The sequence below is a fragment of the Crinia signifera genome, chromosome 1, assembly GCF_055691185.1.
Source record: "Crinia signifera chromosome 1, ASM5569118v1, whole genome shotgun sequence".
NCBI lineage: Eukaryota > Metazoa > Chordata > Amphibia > Anura > Myobatrachidae > Crinia > Crinia signifera.
In genome coordinates, this window is record NC_139217.1 from 2,484,407 (window position 1) to 2,502,612 (window position 18,206).

At 49.4% G+C, this 18,206-nt stretch overlaps 1 protein-coding gene across 2 annotated transcripts in view; it reads right to left on the reverse strand.

Moving 5' to 3' along the window:
- CCT7 (chaperonin containing TCP1 subunit 7) overlaps nucleotides 1-18,206 on the reverse strand; it is a 33,750-nt gene that overhangs the window by 9,378 nt on the left and 6,166 nt on the right. For both annotated transcript variants that reach the window (XM_083161410.1, XM_083161419.1), the window contains exons 3-9: nucleotides 13,826-13,932; nucleotides 10,700-10,825; nucleotides 10,535-10,587; nucleotides 10,282-10,453; nucleotides 10,041-10,205; nucleotides 9,772-9,960; nucleotides 9,596-9,693 (exon numbers count right to left, since the gene is read on the reverse strand). In XM_083161410.1, coding sequence (XP_083017536.1) covers nucleotides 9,596-9,693; nucleotides 9,772-9,960; nucleotides 10,041-10,205; nucleotides 10,282-10,453; nucleotides 10,535-10,587; nucleotides 10,700-10,825; nucleotides 13,826-13,932 — 910 coding nt within the window. The remainder of the gene's footprint in view (nucleotides 1-9,595; nucleotides 9,694-9,771; nucleotides 9,961-10,040; nucleotides 10,206-10,281; nucleotides 10,454-10,534; nucleotides 10,588-10,699; nucleotides 10,826-13,825; nucleotides 13,933-18,206) is intronic.

Genomic DNA, 18,206 nt, shown 5'->3' on the forward strand with positions numbered 1-18,206 from the left:
AACCATTACACAGTTCGTACTGCACCTCCACAGCTGCATCTCCCAAAAATGCTACCCCGCTGGGGTGCAAGGCTACTAGAGGCCTGGAGGAATACTAAGTCAAATTATCTCAAATGTGCGATCTGCATGTTACATGCATGTGATCCGAATGTAAATCCGACTACATAGTCAGATCCCACACTGGATTGTATTGTGCGTACACACCACAACCAGCTCTGTATGTGACAGTGCAATGTTCCAACTTCCAATGACCAGGAATACCGAAGGTTATCCTGTGGAGAAATTACACTTCAGAGTCCACCGTTGGTAACGTTTGCCATATTGCCCTGTCAGAACATGAAATAACCCCTGGTATTGTGGGGACTGAATCCTTATAGCCGTGCGCCTTGTCTACTTAAGAGACGGAAGCGTTGCTGATTGAGCTATTGCTCTATTAGGGTAAAACAGGCCTGGACTATGTTCCGACAGGGTTTAAAAGTTAGCAGAGGTGTCTTACACTAAGTGTCTGGACCAGAACTGTAATGGCTGCACACACTGTGATTTCTAATTGACTTGCTATGGAAAACTTTGCTAACTCATGAGTTAGTAACATACAAGTCATGCTATCTGCATTAGACATTGCTGCCCTTGCCTTTGATTAATGGAGTGACCTCTGTGTCACTCTGATAGCAGGAAAAAGTTTGGTACCGTGTTAGCCAGTTGATAAGAAAAGTTTTATTGTTCCTCAGTGAGAAAAACAAAATAGCAATCTAGCAAATATGATACCTTTTAATGGCTAACAAAAATAAATGTTGTTAAAATGCAAGCTTTCGAGACTTCTTAGGTCTCTTCCTCAGGCATGGTATAACAAGGTGTGTGAAGAACCACATATATATACACAGCAGAGTGGGAACAAGATGTGATAGATGGACATTCTTAAGATCAAAACAAAACAAAATAACAGAATGAGCTTGTAAATTGAGTCCTTAATTAGTTTGTAGATAAGTAGTGTGAAAGTTTTATTGTCTCTAAGTTGATGACAGACCAGAGTTAGAGCTCCGATGCCCTCACTCTCTCTGGGACAGATTCCTCAGATGTTGTAGTGGGCCATAAATCCCTCGGATAGATTCAGTCCTGTGTTAAGGGTGTCAAACGTTGTCATTAATTTGTATTCCCAGACCCTCCTGTCTCTTTGTGATTTGAAATTTCCTTTTAGTATAATCACTTTTATATGATCCTGATTGTGTCCTGGGCTGCAGAAATGTTTGGCCACAGGAAAGTGTGTCTTTTTTTCCTTTATAGTGTGGCGATGGGACCTCATCCTTGCCTTAAGTTTTTGTCCTGTTTCTCCAACATACAGACCACCAATAGGACATTTGGTGCACAGAATCAGGTACACTACATTGGCAGTAGAACATGTTCTACTGCCAATGTAGTGTACCTGATTCTGTGCACCAAATGTCCTATTGGTGGTCTGTATGTTGGAGAAACAGGACAAAAACTTAAGGCAAGGATGAGGTCCCATCGCCACACTATAAAGGAAAAAAAGACACACTTTCCTGTGGCCAAACATTTCTGCAGCCCAGGACACAATCAGGATCATATAAAAGTGATTATACTAAAAGGAAATTTCAAATCACAAAGAGACAGGAGGGTCTGGGAATACAAATTAATGACAACGTTTGACACCCTTAACACAGGACTGAATCTATCCGAGGGATTTATGGCCCACTACAACATCTGAGGAATCTGGCCCAGAGAGAGTGAGGGCATCGGAGCTCTAACTCTGGTCTGTCATCAACTTAGAGACAATAAAACTTTCACACTACTTATCTACAAACTAATTAAGGACTCAATTTACAAGCTCATTCTGTTATTTTGTTTTGTTTTGATCTTAAGAATGTCCATCTATCACATCTTGTTCCCACTCTGCTGTGTATATATATGTGGTTCTTCACACACCTTGTTATACCATGCCTGAGGAAGAGACCTAAGAAGTCTCGAAAGCTTGCATTTTAACAACATTTATTTTTGTTAGCCATTAAAAGGTATCATATTTGCTAGATTGCTATTTTGTTTTTCTCACTGAGGAACAATAAAACTTTTCTGATAGCAGGGTATAAGACTTCCTGCTGTCCTCTGTATGACCTAGCTGGCAGCAAACTGTCCCCCCATAAACTGTAATCTGAGAACACAGTATCTTTCTGGAAGAAAGCAAGAAGGGGTTTTTATTTTGTCAGCCAGCAGATACACATTGCACAATTAGAGGCTTATTGCAGAAATCTAACGATCTCTATGTCACAGAGGAAAAATACATCAGGGAAGGCAGCAGAGACATGCCTCAGATGACAATGTAAACTGAGTTATACACTTTCCACCTGACAATATATACACTACACACACACACAGGGAGAGAGAGTAGGTATAGGTAACCAGAGATAGAATCACTGGATAAGAGAGACAGTATAAGGAGATGAGCTGCCACAGGCCATCAACAACACCATGGTATATAACACAGGAGTGCTATGACCTAATTTACATACAGCCCAATACTGTCCCACTATGCTCTAAACCCCACTGTCTGATCACAGAACCTGGGGGAGCAGCTGCATTCAATATGCAGTTAACCAGGACAAGCTTGAGCACAGCCCTGGCATTAGTAGTCAGGAGCCTCCAGCAGCGTGCAATGGTGGCATGTTAAAATGACCGCCAGAACCGCGTGATAGCTGGGAAAGTACCATGGACTCCGTCCTTACAATGGCGTCCCTTTTTGAAAGGGTAGCCGTGCCATCAGGCTATACTCATATGCCCAGGCTGGCCGGTGGTACTTGGGCCAGCCTTGCAATGTGTGCAGGACACCAATATAGGAGTTCCTGTGTCACTATCGCTGTCCTCTAAGATTGTACAAGAGGCAGCTAAACTGGTACAGCTAACACCTATACTTCTGACATGCAGTGATGGTGTTAACACAGTTATGAGACATAGCACAATGCAAATAATAACGTGGCACTGAGCTCCGCAAAGCACTATGGCCGGCAGGAGCATAAAGTACTGTACCCTGTGCTCCAGGAGAGGTACAGGTGGGATTTGCCCATATGGCCCGGCAGTGAAGAGATGGAACTCCAGAACGGCAAGAAGCTCTCTGTGTCCTTCTTACACTTGCAGCAGGCAGGCAGGAAGAGATCAGGGCTGGAAACCCCGTGGGTACATCCTAGCTCCTGTCTCCGGGAGAGGGGCTGTGTGAGGAGAGGCTCCCTTCCCCCTACTAGCAAATGGCCACCGGGATTTCATGACTCATGCGGCATCGGTAAAAATGGCGGGGATCCGGCGCTTGCCGGGCGGCCCCGCATACCAACGCCGCTGCTCACACTCAAAGTCTCCCTGGTGGTCCAGCGGGTCAGGGTGCACACCTAGTGAAAGGCGGCGTTCTGGCCGCTTGCTAGTGCAGCCCGGCGATCCCCCCCACCGGGCTGCTCAGCCGCTATAACTGCGTGCGCATTCGCACTCCCGGCGGGGAGCGCGTTACCTGAAAGCGGTTGTCACCGCTGATGTTCCGGTCCCCGTCGCGGCTGTGCTCTCCAGTGCTTCAGAGCCAGCCGAACACCTCCGCTTGTGGGAGCCACGTGGGTGGTGTTGGGCTGCCGGGTCCCGGGTGATGGAGCGCAGTGCCGGGGTCTAACAGACCCCCAGCGCTGCTGCTCTGTCACTGACCAATAGTCAGTGTAAAAATAAGTATAAAAAAAAAAATTAAAAACGAAGTTTAAGCTGCTTTAACAGCAGCCCTTTCAAAATGCGTGTTGGCTCCTGCCAGCACAATCAAAACTGAAAGTAAGCTAGCCTAGGAGGCGGGGTAGAGGAGGGAGGAGCCAGGGCTGTCTCTGGGCAGTCCAGAAGTTTTATCCTTTCTGGTGCTGGAAAGGTCGTGACCTCACTCTCTACCCAATGTAATCCCTCTGGCCCCTGACGTCTGCCGCAGAAGAAAAAGATATTAAAAAGCACCGGTCCAAGTACAGATCCCTGGGGCACTCCACTTGTAACCTTTCCCTCCTTTGACTGTACTCCGTTTACAACAACTCTGTTTTCTGTCCTGCAACCACGCTCTTATCCATTCAACTATCTTAGAATCCAATCCCAAGCTTTCAAGTTTATTTAACAGTCTGCGATGTGGGACAGTGTCAAAAGCTTTACTAAAGTCTAGATAAACTACATCTACAGCCCCACCTTGATCTATTACTTTAGTCACCCAGTCAAAAAAGTCAATAAGATTTGTTTGACATGATCTTCCCCCAGTAAACCCATGCTGTTTTGGATCCTGTAAATTGCTGGTTTTGAGATATTCTACAACTCTTTGTTTTAAGAGTGTTTCCATCAATTTCCCTACTACTGATGTAAGGCTCACTGGTCGATAGTTGCTTACCTCTTCCTTGCTTCCACTTTTGTGCAGTGGGACTACATTCGCTGTTTTCCAGTCCTCTGGGATTACTCCAGTAGCTAGTGACTGGTTGAATAATTCTGTTATTGGTTTTACCAGCTCCCCTTTAAGCTCTTTTAGTATCCTTGGATGTATCCTATCTGGCCCCATTGATTTATCCACTTTCAGTTTTGAGAGTTCTGTGAGGACTTTCTCCTCTGTAAATGTACTTGTCTCTCCCTCAGTTTTCTGACTATTCTTGCAACTTTCTATTCGTTTGAGCCCACAAATGAAAAGGAAGTATCCGCACTCTTCTTATCCTCCTACTCTACTACCTCTCCTCTTGATCCTATATCTGCACAAGTCATTAAAAATCTATCTCCTGTGCTTATTCCAACCTTAACTAAAATCTGCAATCTCTCTCTTGCTACTGGTACTTTTCCGTCTCTGCTCAAACATGCAGCGATTACTCCCATTCTGAAAAAACACAATTCTGACCCTAACTCTCTCTAACTATCGTCCTATCTCTCAGCTCCCATGCCTCTCCAAGCTACTCGAGAGACTTGTCTACTCTCGCCTAACAAACTTTCTTAACTCCAACACCCTATTAGACCCGCTTCAGTCAGGCTTTTGCTCTCAACACTCCACTGAGACAGCACTGACTAAAGTGGTGAATGATCTGGTAACAGCTAAGTCTAAAGGCCATTACTCACTGCTTATTCTTCTAGATCTTTCTGCTGCGTTTGACACTGTGGATCACACTCTCCTTTTACAAACACTACACTCCCTAGGTCTTAATGATACAGCCCTTTCCTGGTTCACATCTTACCTATCTGATCGCTCTTTCAGTGTTCGCTTCCCTGACTCTACTTCCTCCTCACTAACTCTGTCAGTCGGAGTTCCGCAAGGCTCAGTCTTAGGTCCTCTGCTTTTCTCAATCTATACCTCCTCGCTTGGCAAACTAATCAGCTCCTTCGGATTTCAGTATCACTTATATGCGGATGATACTCAAATCTATCAACCCCAGAGTTGTCACCAGTGGTTTTGGGCCGAGTCTCTGAATGTCTCTCTGCCATCTCACTTTGGATGTCTTCTCGCCAACTCAAACTCAATATTTCCAAAACTGAATTACTTATATTCCCGCCAACTAAGAACAGTTACCATCCTGATATCTCCATCACTGTTGACAACTCGACAATCTACCCTACCCCACAAGCTGGTTGCTTAGGGGTCACCCTCGACTCTGACCTGTCCTTTGTTCCCCACATTCAATCTGTCTCCAAATCATGTTACATGCATCTAAAAAACATATCCAAAATACGACCGTATCTCACACAAGACACTACTAAATCTCTTATCCATGCACTCATTATATCCCGCATTGATTATTGCAATAGTCTCCTAACCGGTCTTCCCAAGAACAGACTCTCACCACTGCAATCCATTTTAAATGCTGCTGCTAGGCTGATCTTCCTTGCAAGACGCTCATCGTCTGCTGATCCGCTCTGCCAGTCCCTCCATTGGTTGCCTGTATATTACCGTATTCAATATAAAACACTTCTACTTGCATATAAAGCTATTAACCATACTGCACCAGCATATATCTCTGCACTTATCACACAATATCTCCCATCTCGACCACTCCGCTCTGCACAAGATTTGCATCTCTCATCTGAGCGGATCACTAGCTCCCATTCACTATTACAGGACTTTCATCGGGCTGCTCCCATCCTATGGAATGCCCTTCCATGCACAATTAGACTCTCCGCTAGCCTCCAAACTTTCAAGCGTTCCCTGAAAACTCACCTCTTCAGGCAAGCCTATCATATTTAAGTTCTACACGCATAACCCTCTGAGGCACTTATGTATTATATAGCTTCCCGTCTGGACTTGTAACTTGTTGGGACTGCTATGCTATTACTGATGCCTGTCCTTGTGTTTCCCTCCTATATACCTAATAGATTGTAAGCTTGCAGCAGGGCCCTCTAACCACCAAGTCTGTCTGTTACCTAGTTTGTTTTATCACTGTCTACTATTGTAAAGCGCAACGGAATCTGCTGCGCTATATAAGAAACTGCAAATAAATAAATAATAAATAAACTTAACTGTGGCCCCTTCCCCTCTCTTTCAGCAGTGAATACTGAGCAGAAATAATTATTAATATTATCTGCTATTACATTGTCCCCCTCAAGAAAACTTCCACACTCTGTCTTCAGTCTAATTATTCCACTTTGTTTTTCTCCTTTCACTTATATACCTAAAAAAAGTTTTCCCCCTTTACCCACTGACTGGGCCATTTTCTCTTCAGCCTGTGCTTTTGCACATCTGATTACCTTCTTAGCCTCCTTCTGTCTAACAAGATACACCTCTTTGTCCTCATTCTTCTGCGTCTGCTTACATTTCTTAAAGGCCAACTTTTTTGCTTTCACAATACTTGCTACTTCTTTTGCAAACCACAATGGCTTTCTTTTTCTTGTGTTTTTCCTAACTCTTTTGACACAAAGTTCTGTTGCTTTTAGAATTGCACTTTTTAATTTTTCCCACTTATCCTGCACTCCTTCCAAGTTCTTCCACTCTGCCAAAGAATCCCTTACAGAGTTTCCCATCTCTACAAAATCAGCCTTCCTAAAATCTAACACCTTTGTTTTTGTGTGCGATGAGTCAGTCTCTGTCTTTATTTTGAACCATACTGCTTGATGGTCACTGGATCCCAGATTTTCACCCACATTTATGTCAGATATTCTGTCACCATTTGAAAGTATTAAGTCTAATATTGCGTCCTTACGAGTGGGCTCCCTCACCAATTGCTGGAGGTATGCTCCTTGCAAGGAATTCAGCATGTCCCTACTTCTGGTGGAACTTGCAACAGGCAGCTCCCAGTTTACATCAGGTAGATTAAAGTCTCCCATGATTATCACCTCTCCTTTTAATGCCATTTTATTGATGTCCTGCAATAGGCTCTTGTCTAGTTCCTCTTCCTGACCTGGTGGTCTGTAGATCACCCCTATACGAAGAATCGCCTTCTCCCCTGTTTCTATGGTCACCCAAGGGCCTCCGTTTTTTCTTCAATACTTTGTATTAAGGTAGTCTTTATATATTTTTTTACATATATTGCAACCCCTCCTCCAATTTTTCCCATTCTGTCCTTCCTAAATAAAGTATATCCTGGTATAGCTATGTCCCAGTCATGATTTTCATTGCACCATGTCTCTGTAATAGCCACAATATCCAGTTCATCCCTTGTCATTATTGCAATTAGTTCTGGGATTTTATTTCCTAAGCTCCTAGCATTTACACACATAGCTCTTAAAGTTGTGTTTGTGCTTCTCCTGCTGCTAGCTATGTTCATCTTTCTGCCTATATCTATTCGGTTTTGATCGGCATTATCTTCTGTTGCAGTGGATAGGCTTTCTGTTCCATTTGCCTGCAGAGACAATACCTCTAGGTTGGGGGAGCAGATTTCTTCATTCTTATTTGGTTCACTGCCCCCCTCTGCTAGTTTAAATAGTTGCTTATGAAGCTTCCAAACTTCTCACTTAATATTCTCGTTCCCCTTGAAGATGGGTGCAGGCCATCACTTTTATATAAGGCTCTGTCTTGCCAGGTAGCTTGACTTTGACCTAAATATCCAAATCTCTCCTCGTTGCACCAATTCCTTAGCCAAACATTGAAGTTTCTAATTCTCAGAGTTCTATCTTCCCCTTGGTGTACTGGCAATACTTCTGAAAAAGTTACAGTGGTTGCCACCTGTTTTAGAGCAGTTCCTAACTTTCTAAATTCATCTTTTACGGCCATGACTTCAGCATTAACCAGGTCATTTGTGCCTTGGTGGACGATGACATCCACCTCCCCATCTTTTCTTGCTGCCTTTACAATTCTTAGCATGCGTTCTTTATCTCTTGGAGCTGTGGCTCCAGGTAAGCACCTTACTTGTTTCTCTACTCTACTAGTAGCATTTCCCAGATTAACTCCTCTAATTATGGAATTAGACCTAGACATGGCCATCTGACCTGGTGACAACAGGAGCCGGTTACAGAGCGGTAACATCCCCAATGCTGGAGACCAAGACACGGCCATCTGACCTAGTGACAACAGGAGCCGGTTACAGAGCGGTAACATCCCCAATGCTGGAGACCAAGACATGGCCATCTGACCTGGGGAGTTTTTCTCCTGCTTAGTCAATATTGTCTAGCAGACATTGCTTAGCCTAGACAGACCGGTAGGGGAATTTTAATTTGCACTAGATCAGTGGATCCCAAACCTTTTGAACCACGGCACCCTAATTTATCATAATATTTTTCAAGGCACCCCTAGGCCAAAAGTGTGTTACTGAGAGTTTCACAAAAAATATTAAATTAAATAAGTTGTGATTAAATGTTATCCTTAGGTCCAGTTATATGGTGAGGAACATGATTCCCTTCTGTTTACCCACATATTTTATCATTGGAAGCCATGAGCACAGATTTTTCCAATTTCATTGGCCATAAATAATTTTAATTGGTTCTGGACCACCAACCTGAGCCTAGGCGCACATGGCCTTATTCTAGTTCACTGACAAATTCCTTCTTAGATGGACAAAACCATGTGCACTGCAGGGGGGCAGATGTAACATGTGCAGAGAGAATTAGATTTGGGCGAGTTATTTTGTTCCTGTGCAGGGTAAATACTGGCTGCTTTATTTTTACACTGCAATATAGATCTCACTTTGAAGCAAAACCCCCACCCAAATCTAATTCTCTCTGCACAAGTTACATCTGCCCCACCTGCAGTGCACATGGTTTTGTCCATCTAAGAAAGATTTTGTCAGAAAGAGTGAACTAGAATAAGGGCCACAGTTCATTACTTAGTCAATATCTCACATGTGCACTATTTGGTGGAGTCTCCATAAGAGATCTTTTGCACAGGTACTTCCTAACTTTCCCTCCACCACCATGTAATCTGGACGCTGGTGTGACAGGCTTTGATCTGGTCAGATATCCACATCCCACACTGCACCAAACTGACACATGGAACAGTTACTCAAAGCTTTCTGTTCTGAGAAGACCCCACTGAGCTCCCCCCACACACTTACAGCTTTTCACATTCCTATGAGCAACCCCACATGTTATTTACTAACCCTCTCTGAGTGGTGACGACAGGTAACCTCTTCACTTGCACTCTGTCTGCTTTCATACATCTCCCCCATACAGAAACTATAGAGCTCACCTTTCTCCACCAACCTGACTCTCCTCAAACAGAGAGCACCGTCCCAGCACGTCGTCAGATAGAGAGTTCACGCTGGTCTGGATGGAGCCCCCGCAGGCCTGGAGAGGAACAGCACAATTAGCTACAGACAGTGGGACACAGAGTTATACTGTTACTCAGTCATTGACATGTCCTACCATCATGGTCCTCTTGAGGTCCTCATCTGCTACCCTGCCAGCACAGAACAGGTCCCGGTCAGCAAAGTACTGTGTGGCCACATCCCCAATGGGCAGCTTGGAGAGGACGACTTTAGCTCCAGACTTGCAAATCTTCTCCAGTTTGTCATAGAGGATGTTCCACTCGGCATCTACAATGGCCTGGTATTCCTGTGACACGGAGAAATGATTAGGACCCTGTAACAAGAACCGATCGCTGCCATCACGACCATGAGGGGCTCATGTCTCACCGTCACATTGTTGACCCGGACCTCAGCGTTGTCTTTCTCTGCCTTCAGCTCCAGCTCCACATTCAGAAGAGCGATCTTAGGCGAATCATACTTCTTGGGCTGCATCTCAAAGCCAGCGTAGGAGAAGGTCTTCTTGAAGGCCACACCGGCCACTAGACAAGAGTCCTGCAGGAGAAGTGCGTCAGTAACAGGCGCGAGGGGTGAGGAACAGGGGCGTCACACAGTGGCCGGCACAACGCACCTCTAGAGCACCACCCTGGACTTTCTTGATCCCTATCATCTTGAGCTGCAGTAGATCATCTAAAAAGGTCACAGCATCCACCACCATCTTGGAGAAGAAGTCTTTCTGCAAGGCAATGAGCTTGGAGCTCAAGGCTGTGGCTGCGCACTTCTCCAGCATGCCACGCTGTTCCCTAAGAGACAACAATTATTACACGTAGAAGGTGCGGCACATGTAACCGTGATTGTTACACCTGCATCACACACACACTCACTCTTTGTTCTCTTTCTTCACAGTGATCGCTATCTGTTTAATTCTACTGACGGCCTGGAAAAGGGGAAACAAGAACTTCAGTCAGAAAGCGCAGTAATTGGGCAGCGAGTGATGTAGGCAGGGGAACATAGGATTCCCACGGATGGGACGGAGAGCCTATACTCACAAGCTGGGTGGCGGTGGAGAAAGCCCGGATGATAATATGTGGGTGCATCCCTTCCTCCACATACGGCTTCACTTGTTTCATGAATTCAGCTGCGAGGAGCGTTACGGAGGTTGTGCCATCACCCACCTGAGAAGACAAGACACCCTCAGTAGCTGTCCATAGTCACTGGGTGTTAGGGGCACCTACCCACAGCTCACCGGACAGAGCTGTCCATAGTCACTGGGTGCTAGGGGCACCTACCCACAGCTCACCGGACAGAGCTGTCCATAGTCACTGGGTGTTAGGGGCACCTACCCACAGCTCACCGGACAGAGCTGTCCATAGTCACTGGGTGCTAGGGGCACCTACCCACAGCTCACCGGACAGAGCTGTCCATAGTCACTGGGTGCTAGGGGCACCTACCCACAGCTCACCGGACAGAGCTGTCCGTAGTCACTGGGTGTTAGGGGCACCTACCCACAGCTCACCGGACAGGGCTGTCCATAGTCACTGGGTGCTAGGGGCACCTACCCACAGCTCACCGGACAGGGCTGTCCATAGTCACTGGGTGCTAGGGGCACCTACCCACAGCTCACCGGACAGGGCTGTCCATAGTCACTGGGTGCTAGGGGCACCTACCCACAGCTCACCGGACAGAGCTGTCCATAGTCACTGGGTGCTAGGGGCACCTACCCACAGCTCACCGGACAGAGCTGTCCATAGTCACTGGGTGTTAGGGGCACCTACCCACAGCTCACCGGACAGGGCTGTCCATAGTCACTGGGTGCTAGGGGCACCTACCCACAGCTCACCGGACAGAGCTGTCCATAGTCACTGGGTGATAGGGGCACCTACCCACAGCTCACCGGACAGGGCTGTCCATAGTCACTGGGTGTTAGGGGCACCTACCCACAGCTCACCGGACAGAGCGGTCCATAGTCACTGGGTGTTAGGGGCACCTACCCACAGCTCACCGGACAGAGCTGTCCATAGTCACTGGGTGTTAGGGGCACCTACCCACAGCTCACCGGACAGAGCTGTCCATAGTCACTGGGTGCTAGGGGCACCTACCCACAGCTCACCGGACAGAGCGGTCCATAGTCACTGGGTGTTAGGGGCACCTACCCACAGCTCACCGGACAGAGCGGTCCATAGTCACTGGGTGTTAGGGGCACCTACCCACAGCTCACCGGACAGAGCTGTCCATAGTCACTGGGTGCTAGGGGCACCTACCCACAGCTCACCGGACAGAGCTGTCCATAGTCACTGGGTGCTAGGGGCACCTACCCACAGCTCACCGGACAGAGCTGTCCATAGTCACTGGGTGTTAGGGGCACCTACCCACAGCTCACCGGACAGAGCTGTCCACAGTCACTGGGTGTTAGGGGCACCTACCCACAGCTCACCGGACAGGGCTGTCCATAGTCACTGGGTGCTAGGGGCACCTACCCACAGCTCACCGGACAGGGCTGTCCACAGTCACTGGGTGTTAGGGGCACCTACCCACAGCTCACCGGAAAGGGCTGTCCATAGTCACTGGGTGCTAGGGGCACCTACCCACAGCTCACCGGAGCTGCGATCTGTACCACATACGCTGGACGGGGGTCAATGCTTAGCAACGACCCTAACTGACACTGCACTCCCTGTGCACCAATATACTTTGGGTTTGAATCTATTCAGCGCGCCATGAACAGCGCCTGGAGGGAGCGCTCAGCTATTACAGTCAGCACGCCGTGAACAGCGCCAGGAGGGAGCGCTCAGCTATTACAGTCAGCACGCCGTGAACAGCGCCAGGAGGGAGCGCTCAGCTATTACAGTCAGCACACCGTGAACAGCGCCAGGAGGGAGCGCTCAGCTATTACAGTCAGCGCGCCGTGAACAGCGCCAGGAGCGAGCGCTCAGCTATTAGTCAGCACGCCGTGAACAGCGCCAGGAGGGAGCGCTCAGCTATTACAGTCAGCGCGCCGTGAACAGCGCCAGGAGGGAGCACTCAGCTATTACAGTCAGCGCGCCGTGAACAGCGCCAGGGGGGAGCGCTCAGCTATTAAGTCAGCGCACCATGAACAGCGCCAGGAGATAGCGCTCAGCTATTACAGTCAGCGCGCCATGAACAGCGCCAGGAGGGAGCACTCAGCTATTACAGTCAGCGCGCCATGAACAGCGCCAGGAGGGAGCGCTAAGCTATTACAGTCAGCGCGCCGTGAACAGCGCCAGGAGGGAGCGCTCAGCTATTACAGTCAGCGCGCAGTGAACAGCACCAGGAGGGAGCGCTCAGCTATTACAGTCAGCGCGCCATGAACAGCGCCAGGAGGGAGCGCTCAGCTATTCCAGTCAGCACGCCGTGAACAGCGACAGGAGGGAGCGCTCAGCTATTACAGTCAGCACGCCATAAACAGCGCCAGGAGGGAGCGCTCAGCTATTACAGTCAGCACGCCATGAACAGCGCCAGAAGGGAGCGCTCAGCGCGCCATGAACAGCGGAAGGAGGGAGCACTCAGCTATTACAGTCAGCGCGCCATGAACAGCGCCAGAAGGGAGCGCTCAGCCATTACAGTCAGCGCGCCACGAACAGCACCAGGAGGGAGCGCTCAGCTATTACAGTCAGCACGCCACGAACAGCACCAGGAGGGAGCGCTCAGCTATTACAGTCAGCGCGCCGTGAACAGCTATTAGTCAGCACGCCATGAACAGCGCCAGGAGGGAGCGCTCAGCTATTACAGTCAGCACGCCGTGAACAGCGCCAGGAGGGAGCGCTCAGCTATTAGTCAGCGCGCCGTGAACAGTGCCAGGAGGGAGCGCTCAGCTATTACAGTCAGCATGCCGTGAACAGCGCCAGGAGGGAGCGCTCAGCTACTACAATCACGGCATTGCTCAGTCAGACTCTAGGTTGGCAAAGCCGTTTTGTGCCCTATCACGGCGTAACACCATTGCGGCAGTCACTTGAGTCAGAGAATGCCGGTTCTCATGACTGAACACCCCCAAGTCCCGGCATTCTCCGACATAACTGCGCTAAAGAGAAGCGATCCCTTTCTTCCTGATAACCGAAGCACAGTCTGAGCCCCACGGTCACAGGGAGGCGGCTGATGTGAGCCCCACGGTCACAGGGAGGCGGCTGATCACAGTACACCAGCAGCTGGTCAGTACCTACCTCTGCGTCCTGAGACTTGGCAATGTCCACAAGGGTCTTGGCTGCGGGATGTACTACATCGAGGAGCTTTAGAATAGTGGCACCATCGTTTGAAATCGTGGCTTTTCCTGCAAGTACAGCACGTGTTAGGAGGCCACAGATTATTGCACGGCACTACACACAGGGTCTCACTGATGCAGCCTGGACAGCAGTGTAAGGAGGCCACAGATTATTCCACGGCACTACACACAGGGTCTCACTGATGCAGCCTGGACAGCAGTGTTAGGAGGCCACAGATTATCGCACGGCACTACACACAGGGTCTCACTGATGCAGCCAGGACAGCAGTGTTAGGAGGCCACAGATTATCGCACGGCACTACACACAGGGTCTCACTGATGCAGCCTGGACAGCAGTGTAAGGAGGCCACAGATTATTGCACGGCACTACACACAGGGTCTCACTGATGCAGCCAGGACAGCAGTGTTAGGAGGCCACAGATTATTGCACGGCACTAAACACAGGGTCTCACTGATGCAGCCTGGACAGCAGTGTTAGGAGGCCACAGATTATTGCACGGCACTACACACAGGGTCTCACTGATGCAGCCTGGACAGCAGTGTTAGGAGGCCACAGATTATTGCACGGCACTACACACAGGGTCTCACTGATGCAGCCTGGACAGCAGTGTTAGGGGGCCACAGATTATTGCACAGCACTACACGCAGGGTCTCACTGATGCAGCCTGGACAGCAGTGTTAGGAGGCCACAGATTATTGCACGGCACTACACACAGGGTCTCACTGATGCAGCCTGGACAGCAGTGTTAGGAGGCCACAGATTATTCCACGGCACTACACACAGGGTCTCACTGATGCAGCCTGGACAGCAGTGTTAGGAGGCCACAGATTATTCCACGGCACTACACACAGGGTCTCACTGATGCAGCCAGGACAGCAGTGTTAGGAGGCCACAGATTATTGCACGGCACTACACACAGGGTCTCACTGATGCAGCCTGGACAGCAGTGTTAGGCCACAGATTATTGCACGGCACTACACACAGGGTCTCACTGATGCAGAGTGGACAGCAGTGTTAGGAGGCCACAGATTATTGCACGGCACTACACACACGGTATCACTGATGCAGCCTGGACAGCAGTGTTAGGAGGCCACAGATTATTGCACGGCACTACACACAGGGTCTCACTGATGCAGCCTGGACAGCAGTGTTAGGAGGCCACAGATTATTGCACTGCACTACACACAGGGTCTCACTGATGCAGCCTGGACAGCAGTGTAAGGAGGCCACAGATTATTGCACGGCACTACACACACAGTATCACTGATGCAGCCTGGACAGCAGTGTAAGGAGGCCACAGATTATTCCACGGCACTACACACAGGGTCTCACTGATGCAGCCTGGACAGCAGTGTTACATTCAGCTTGTTTCTAGCATATGGTCAGTGAGTTCAGCGACACAGGTAGTGGTTCGGGATCACAATGGGGTAATTCGCACAGGCATGTCCCTGAGTCGCACCTACAGTGACATTTATCCGCAGATAGAACTCCGATTTTGCAGTGATGCTGGGGGTAACATGAAGACAGCCATTCTTCTGTGTTCCCCCTTCCCGGAATCTGCCCTGTAACATGCACGATAGGACATTCTCCATAACCCTGGGTGTGACCGGAGAGCCGGCACACAGTGTTAATGGCGGCTACAGCACTGAAAGGATTAACCCTCCATACTGTGGAGCCATTCTGGACAAGAGGACTAGATATGATGTAAACTGTATGAGCAGCACTGAGCTGGGACAGGTCCCCTTCTGCTGCGCTGCTGTGAGGTGTAGCCTGCTGCTGGGCACCAGGCACACAGTATATGTATTTATATAACATATGAGCGGCACTGAGCTGGGACAGGACCCCTCCTGCAGCGCTGCTGTGAGGTGAAGCCTGCTGCTGGGCACCAGGCACACAGTATATGTATTTATATAACATATGAGCGGCACTGAGCTGGGACAGGACCCCTCCTGCAGTGCTGCTGTGAGGTGAAGCCTGCTGCTGGGCACCAGGCACACAGTATATGTATTTATATAACATATGAGCGGCACTGAGCTAGGACAGGACCCCTCCTGCAGCGCTGCTGTGAGGTGAAGCCTGCTGCTGGGCACCAGGCACACAGTATATGTATTTATATAACATATGAGCAGCACTGAGCTGGGACAGGACCCCTCCTGCAGTGAGGTGAAGCCTGCTGCTGGGCACCAGGCACACAGTATATGTATTTATATAACATATGAGCGGCACTGACCTGGGACAGGACCCCTCCTGCAGCGCTGCTGTGAGGTGAAGCCTGCTGCTGGGCACCAGGCACACAGTATATGTATTTATATAACATATGATCGGCACTGAGCTGGGACAGGACCCCTCCTGCAGTGCTGCTGTGAGGTGAAGCCTGCTGCTGGGCACCAGGCACACAGTATATGTATTTATATAACATATGAGCGGCACTGAGCTGGGACAGGTCCCCTCCTGCAGTGCTGCTGTGAGATGAAGCCTGCTGCTGGGCACCAGGCACACAGTATATGTATTTATATAACATATGAGCGGCACTGAGCTGGGACAGGTCCCCTCCTGCAGTGCTGCTGTGAGATGAAGCCTGCTGCTGGGCACCAGGCACACAGTATATGTATTTATATAACATATGAGTGGCACTGAGCTGGGACAGGACCCCTCCTGCAGTGCTGCTGTGAGGTGAAGCCTGCTGCTGGGCACCAGGCACACAGTATATGTATTTATATAACATATGAGCGGCACTGAGCTGGGACAGGACCCCTCCTGCAGTGCTGCTGTGAGATGAAGCTGCTGCTGGGCACCAGGCACACAGTATATGTATTTATATAACATATGAGTGGCACTGAGCTAGGACAGGTCCCCTCCTGCATCGCTGCTGTGAGGTGAAGCCTGCTGCTGGGCACCAGGCACACACTATATGTATTTATATAACATATGAGCGGCACTGAGCTGGGACAGGACCCCTCCTGCAGTGCTGCTGTGAGGTGTAGCCTGCTGCTGGGCACCAGGCACACAGTATATGTATTTATATAACATATGAGCGGCACTGAGCTGGGACAGGACCCCTCCTGCAGCGCTGCTGTGAGGTGAAGCCTGCTGCTGGGCACCAGGCACACAGTATATGTATTTATATAACATATGAGCGGCACTGAGCTGGGACAGGACCCCTCCTGCAGTGCTGCTGTGAGGTGTAGCTTGCTGCTGGGCACCAGGCACACACTATATGTATTTATATAACATATGAGCGGCACTGAGCTGGGACAGGACCCCTCCTGCTGTGAGGTGAAGCCTGCTGCTAAGCACCAGGCACAAAGTATATGTATTTATATAACATATGAGCGGCACTGAGCTGGGACAGGACCCCTCCTGCAGCGCTGCTGTGAGGTGAAGCCTGCTGCTGGGCACCAGGCACACAGTATATGTATTTATATAACATATGAGCGGCACTGAGCTGGGACAGGACCCCTCCTGCAGCGCTGCTGTGAGATGTAGCTGCTGCTGGGCACCAGGCACACACTATATGTATTTATATAACATATGAGCGGCACTGAGCTGGGACAGGACCCCTCCTGCAGTGCTGCTGTGAGGTGAAGCTTGCTGCTGGGCACCAGGCACAAAGTATATGTATTTATATAACATATGAGCGGCACTGAGCTGGGACAGGACCCCTCCTGCAGCGCTGCTGTGAGGTGAAGCCTGCTGCTGGGCACCAGGCACACAGTATATGTATTTATATAACATATGAGCGGCACTGAGCTGGGACAGGTCCCCTCCTGCAGCGCTGCTGTGAGGTGAAGCCTGCTGCTGGGCACCAGGCACACAGTATATGTATTTATATAACACATGATCGGCACTGAGCTGGGACAGGTCCCCTCCTGCAGTGCTGCTGTGAGGTGAAGCCTGCTGCTGGGCACCAGGCACACAGTATATGTATTTATATAACACATGAGCGGCACTGAGCTGGGACAGGACCCCTCCTGCAGTGCTGCTGTGAGGTGAAGCCTGGTGCTGGGCACCAGGCACACAGTATATGTATTTATATAACATATGAGCGGCACTGAGCTGGGACAGGACCCCTCCTGCAGTGCTGCTGTGAGGTGAAGCCTGGTGCTGGGCACCAGGCACACAGTATATGTATTTATATAACATATGAGCGGCACTGAGCTGGGACAGGACCCCTCCTGCAGTGCTGCTGTGAGATGTAACCTGCTGCTGGGCACCAGGCACACAGTATATGTATTTATATAACATATGAGCGGCACTGAGCTGGGACAGGACCCCTCCTGCAGTGCTGCTGTGAGGTGAAGCCTGGTGCTGGGCACCAGGC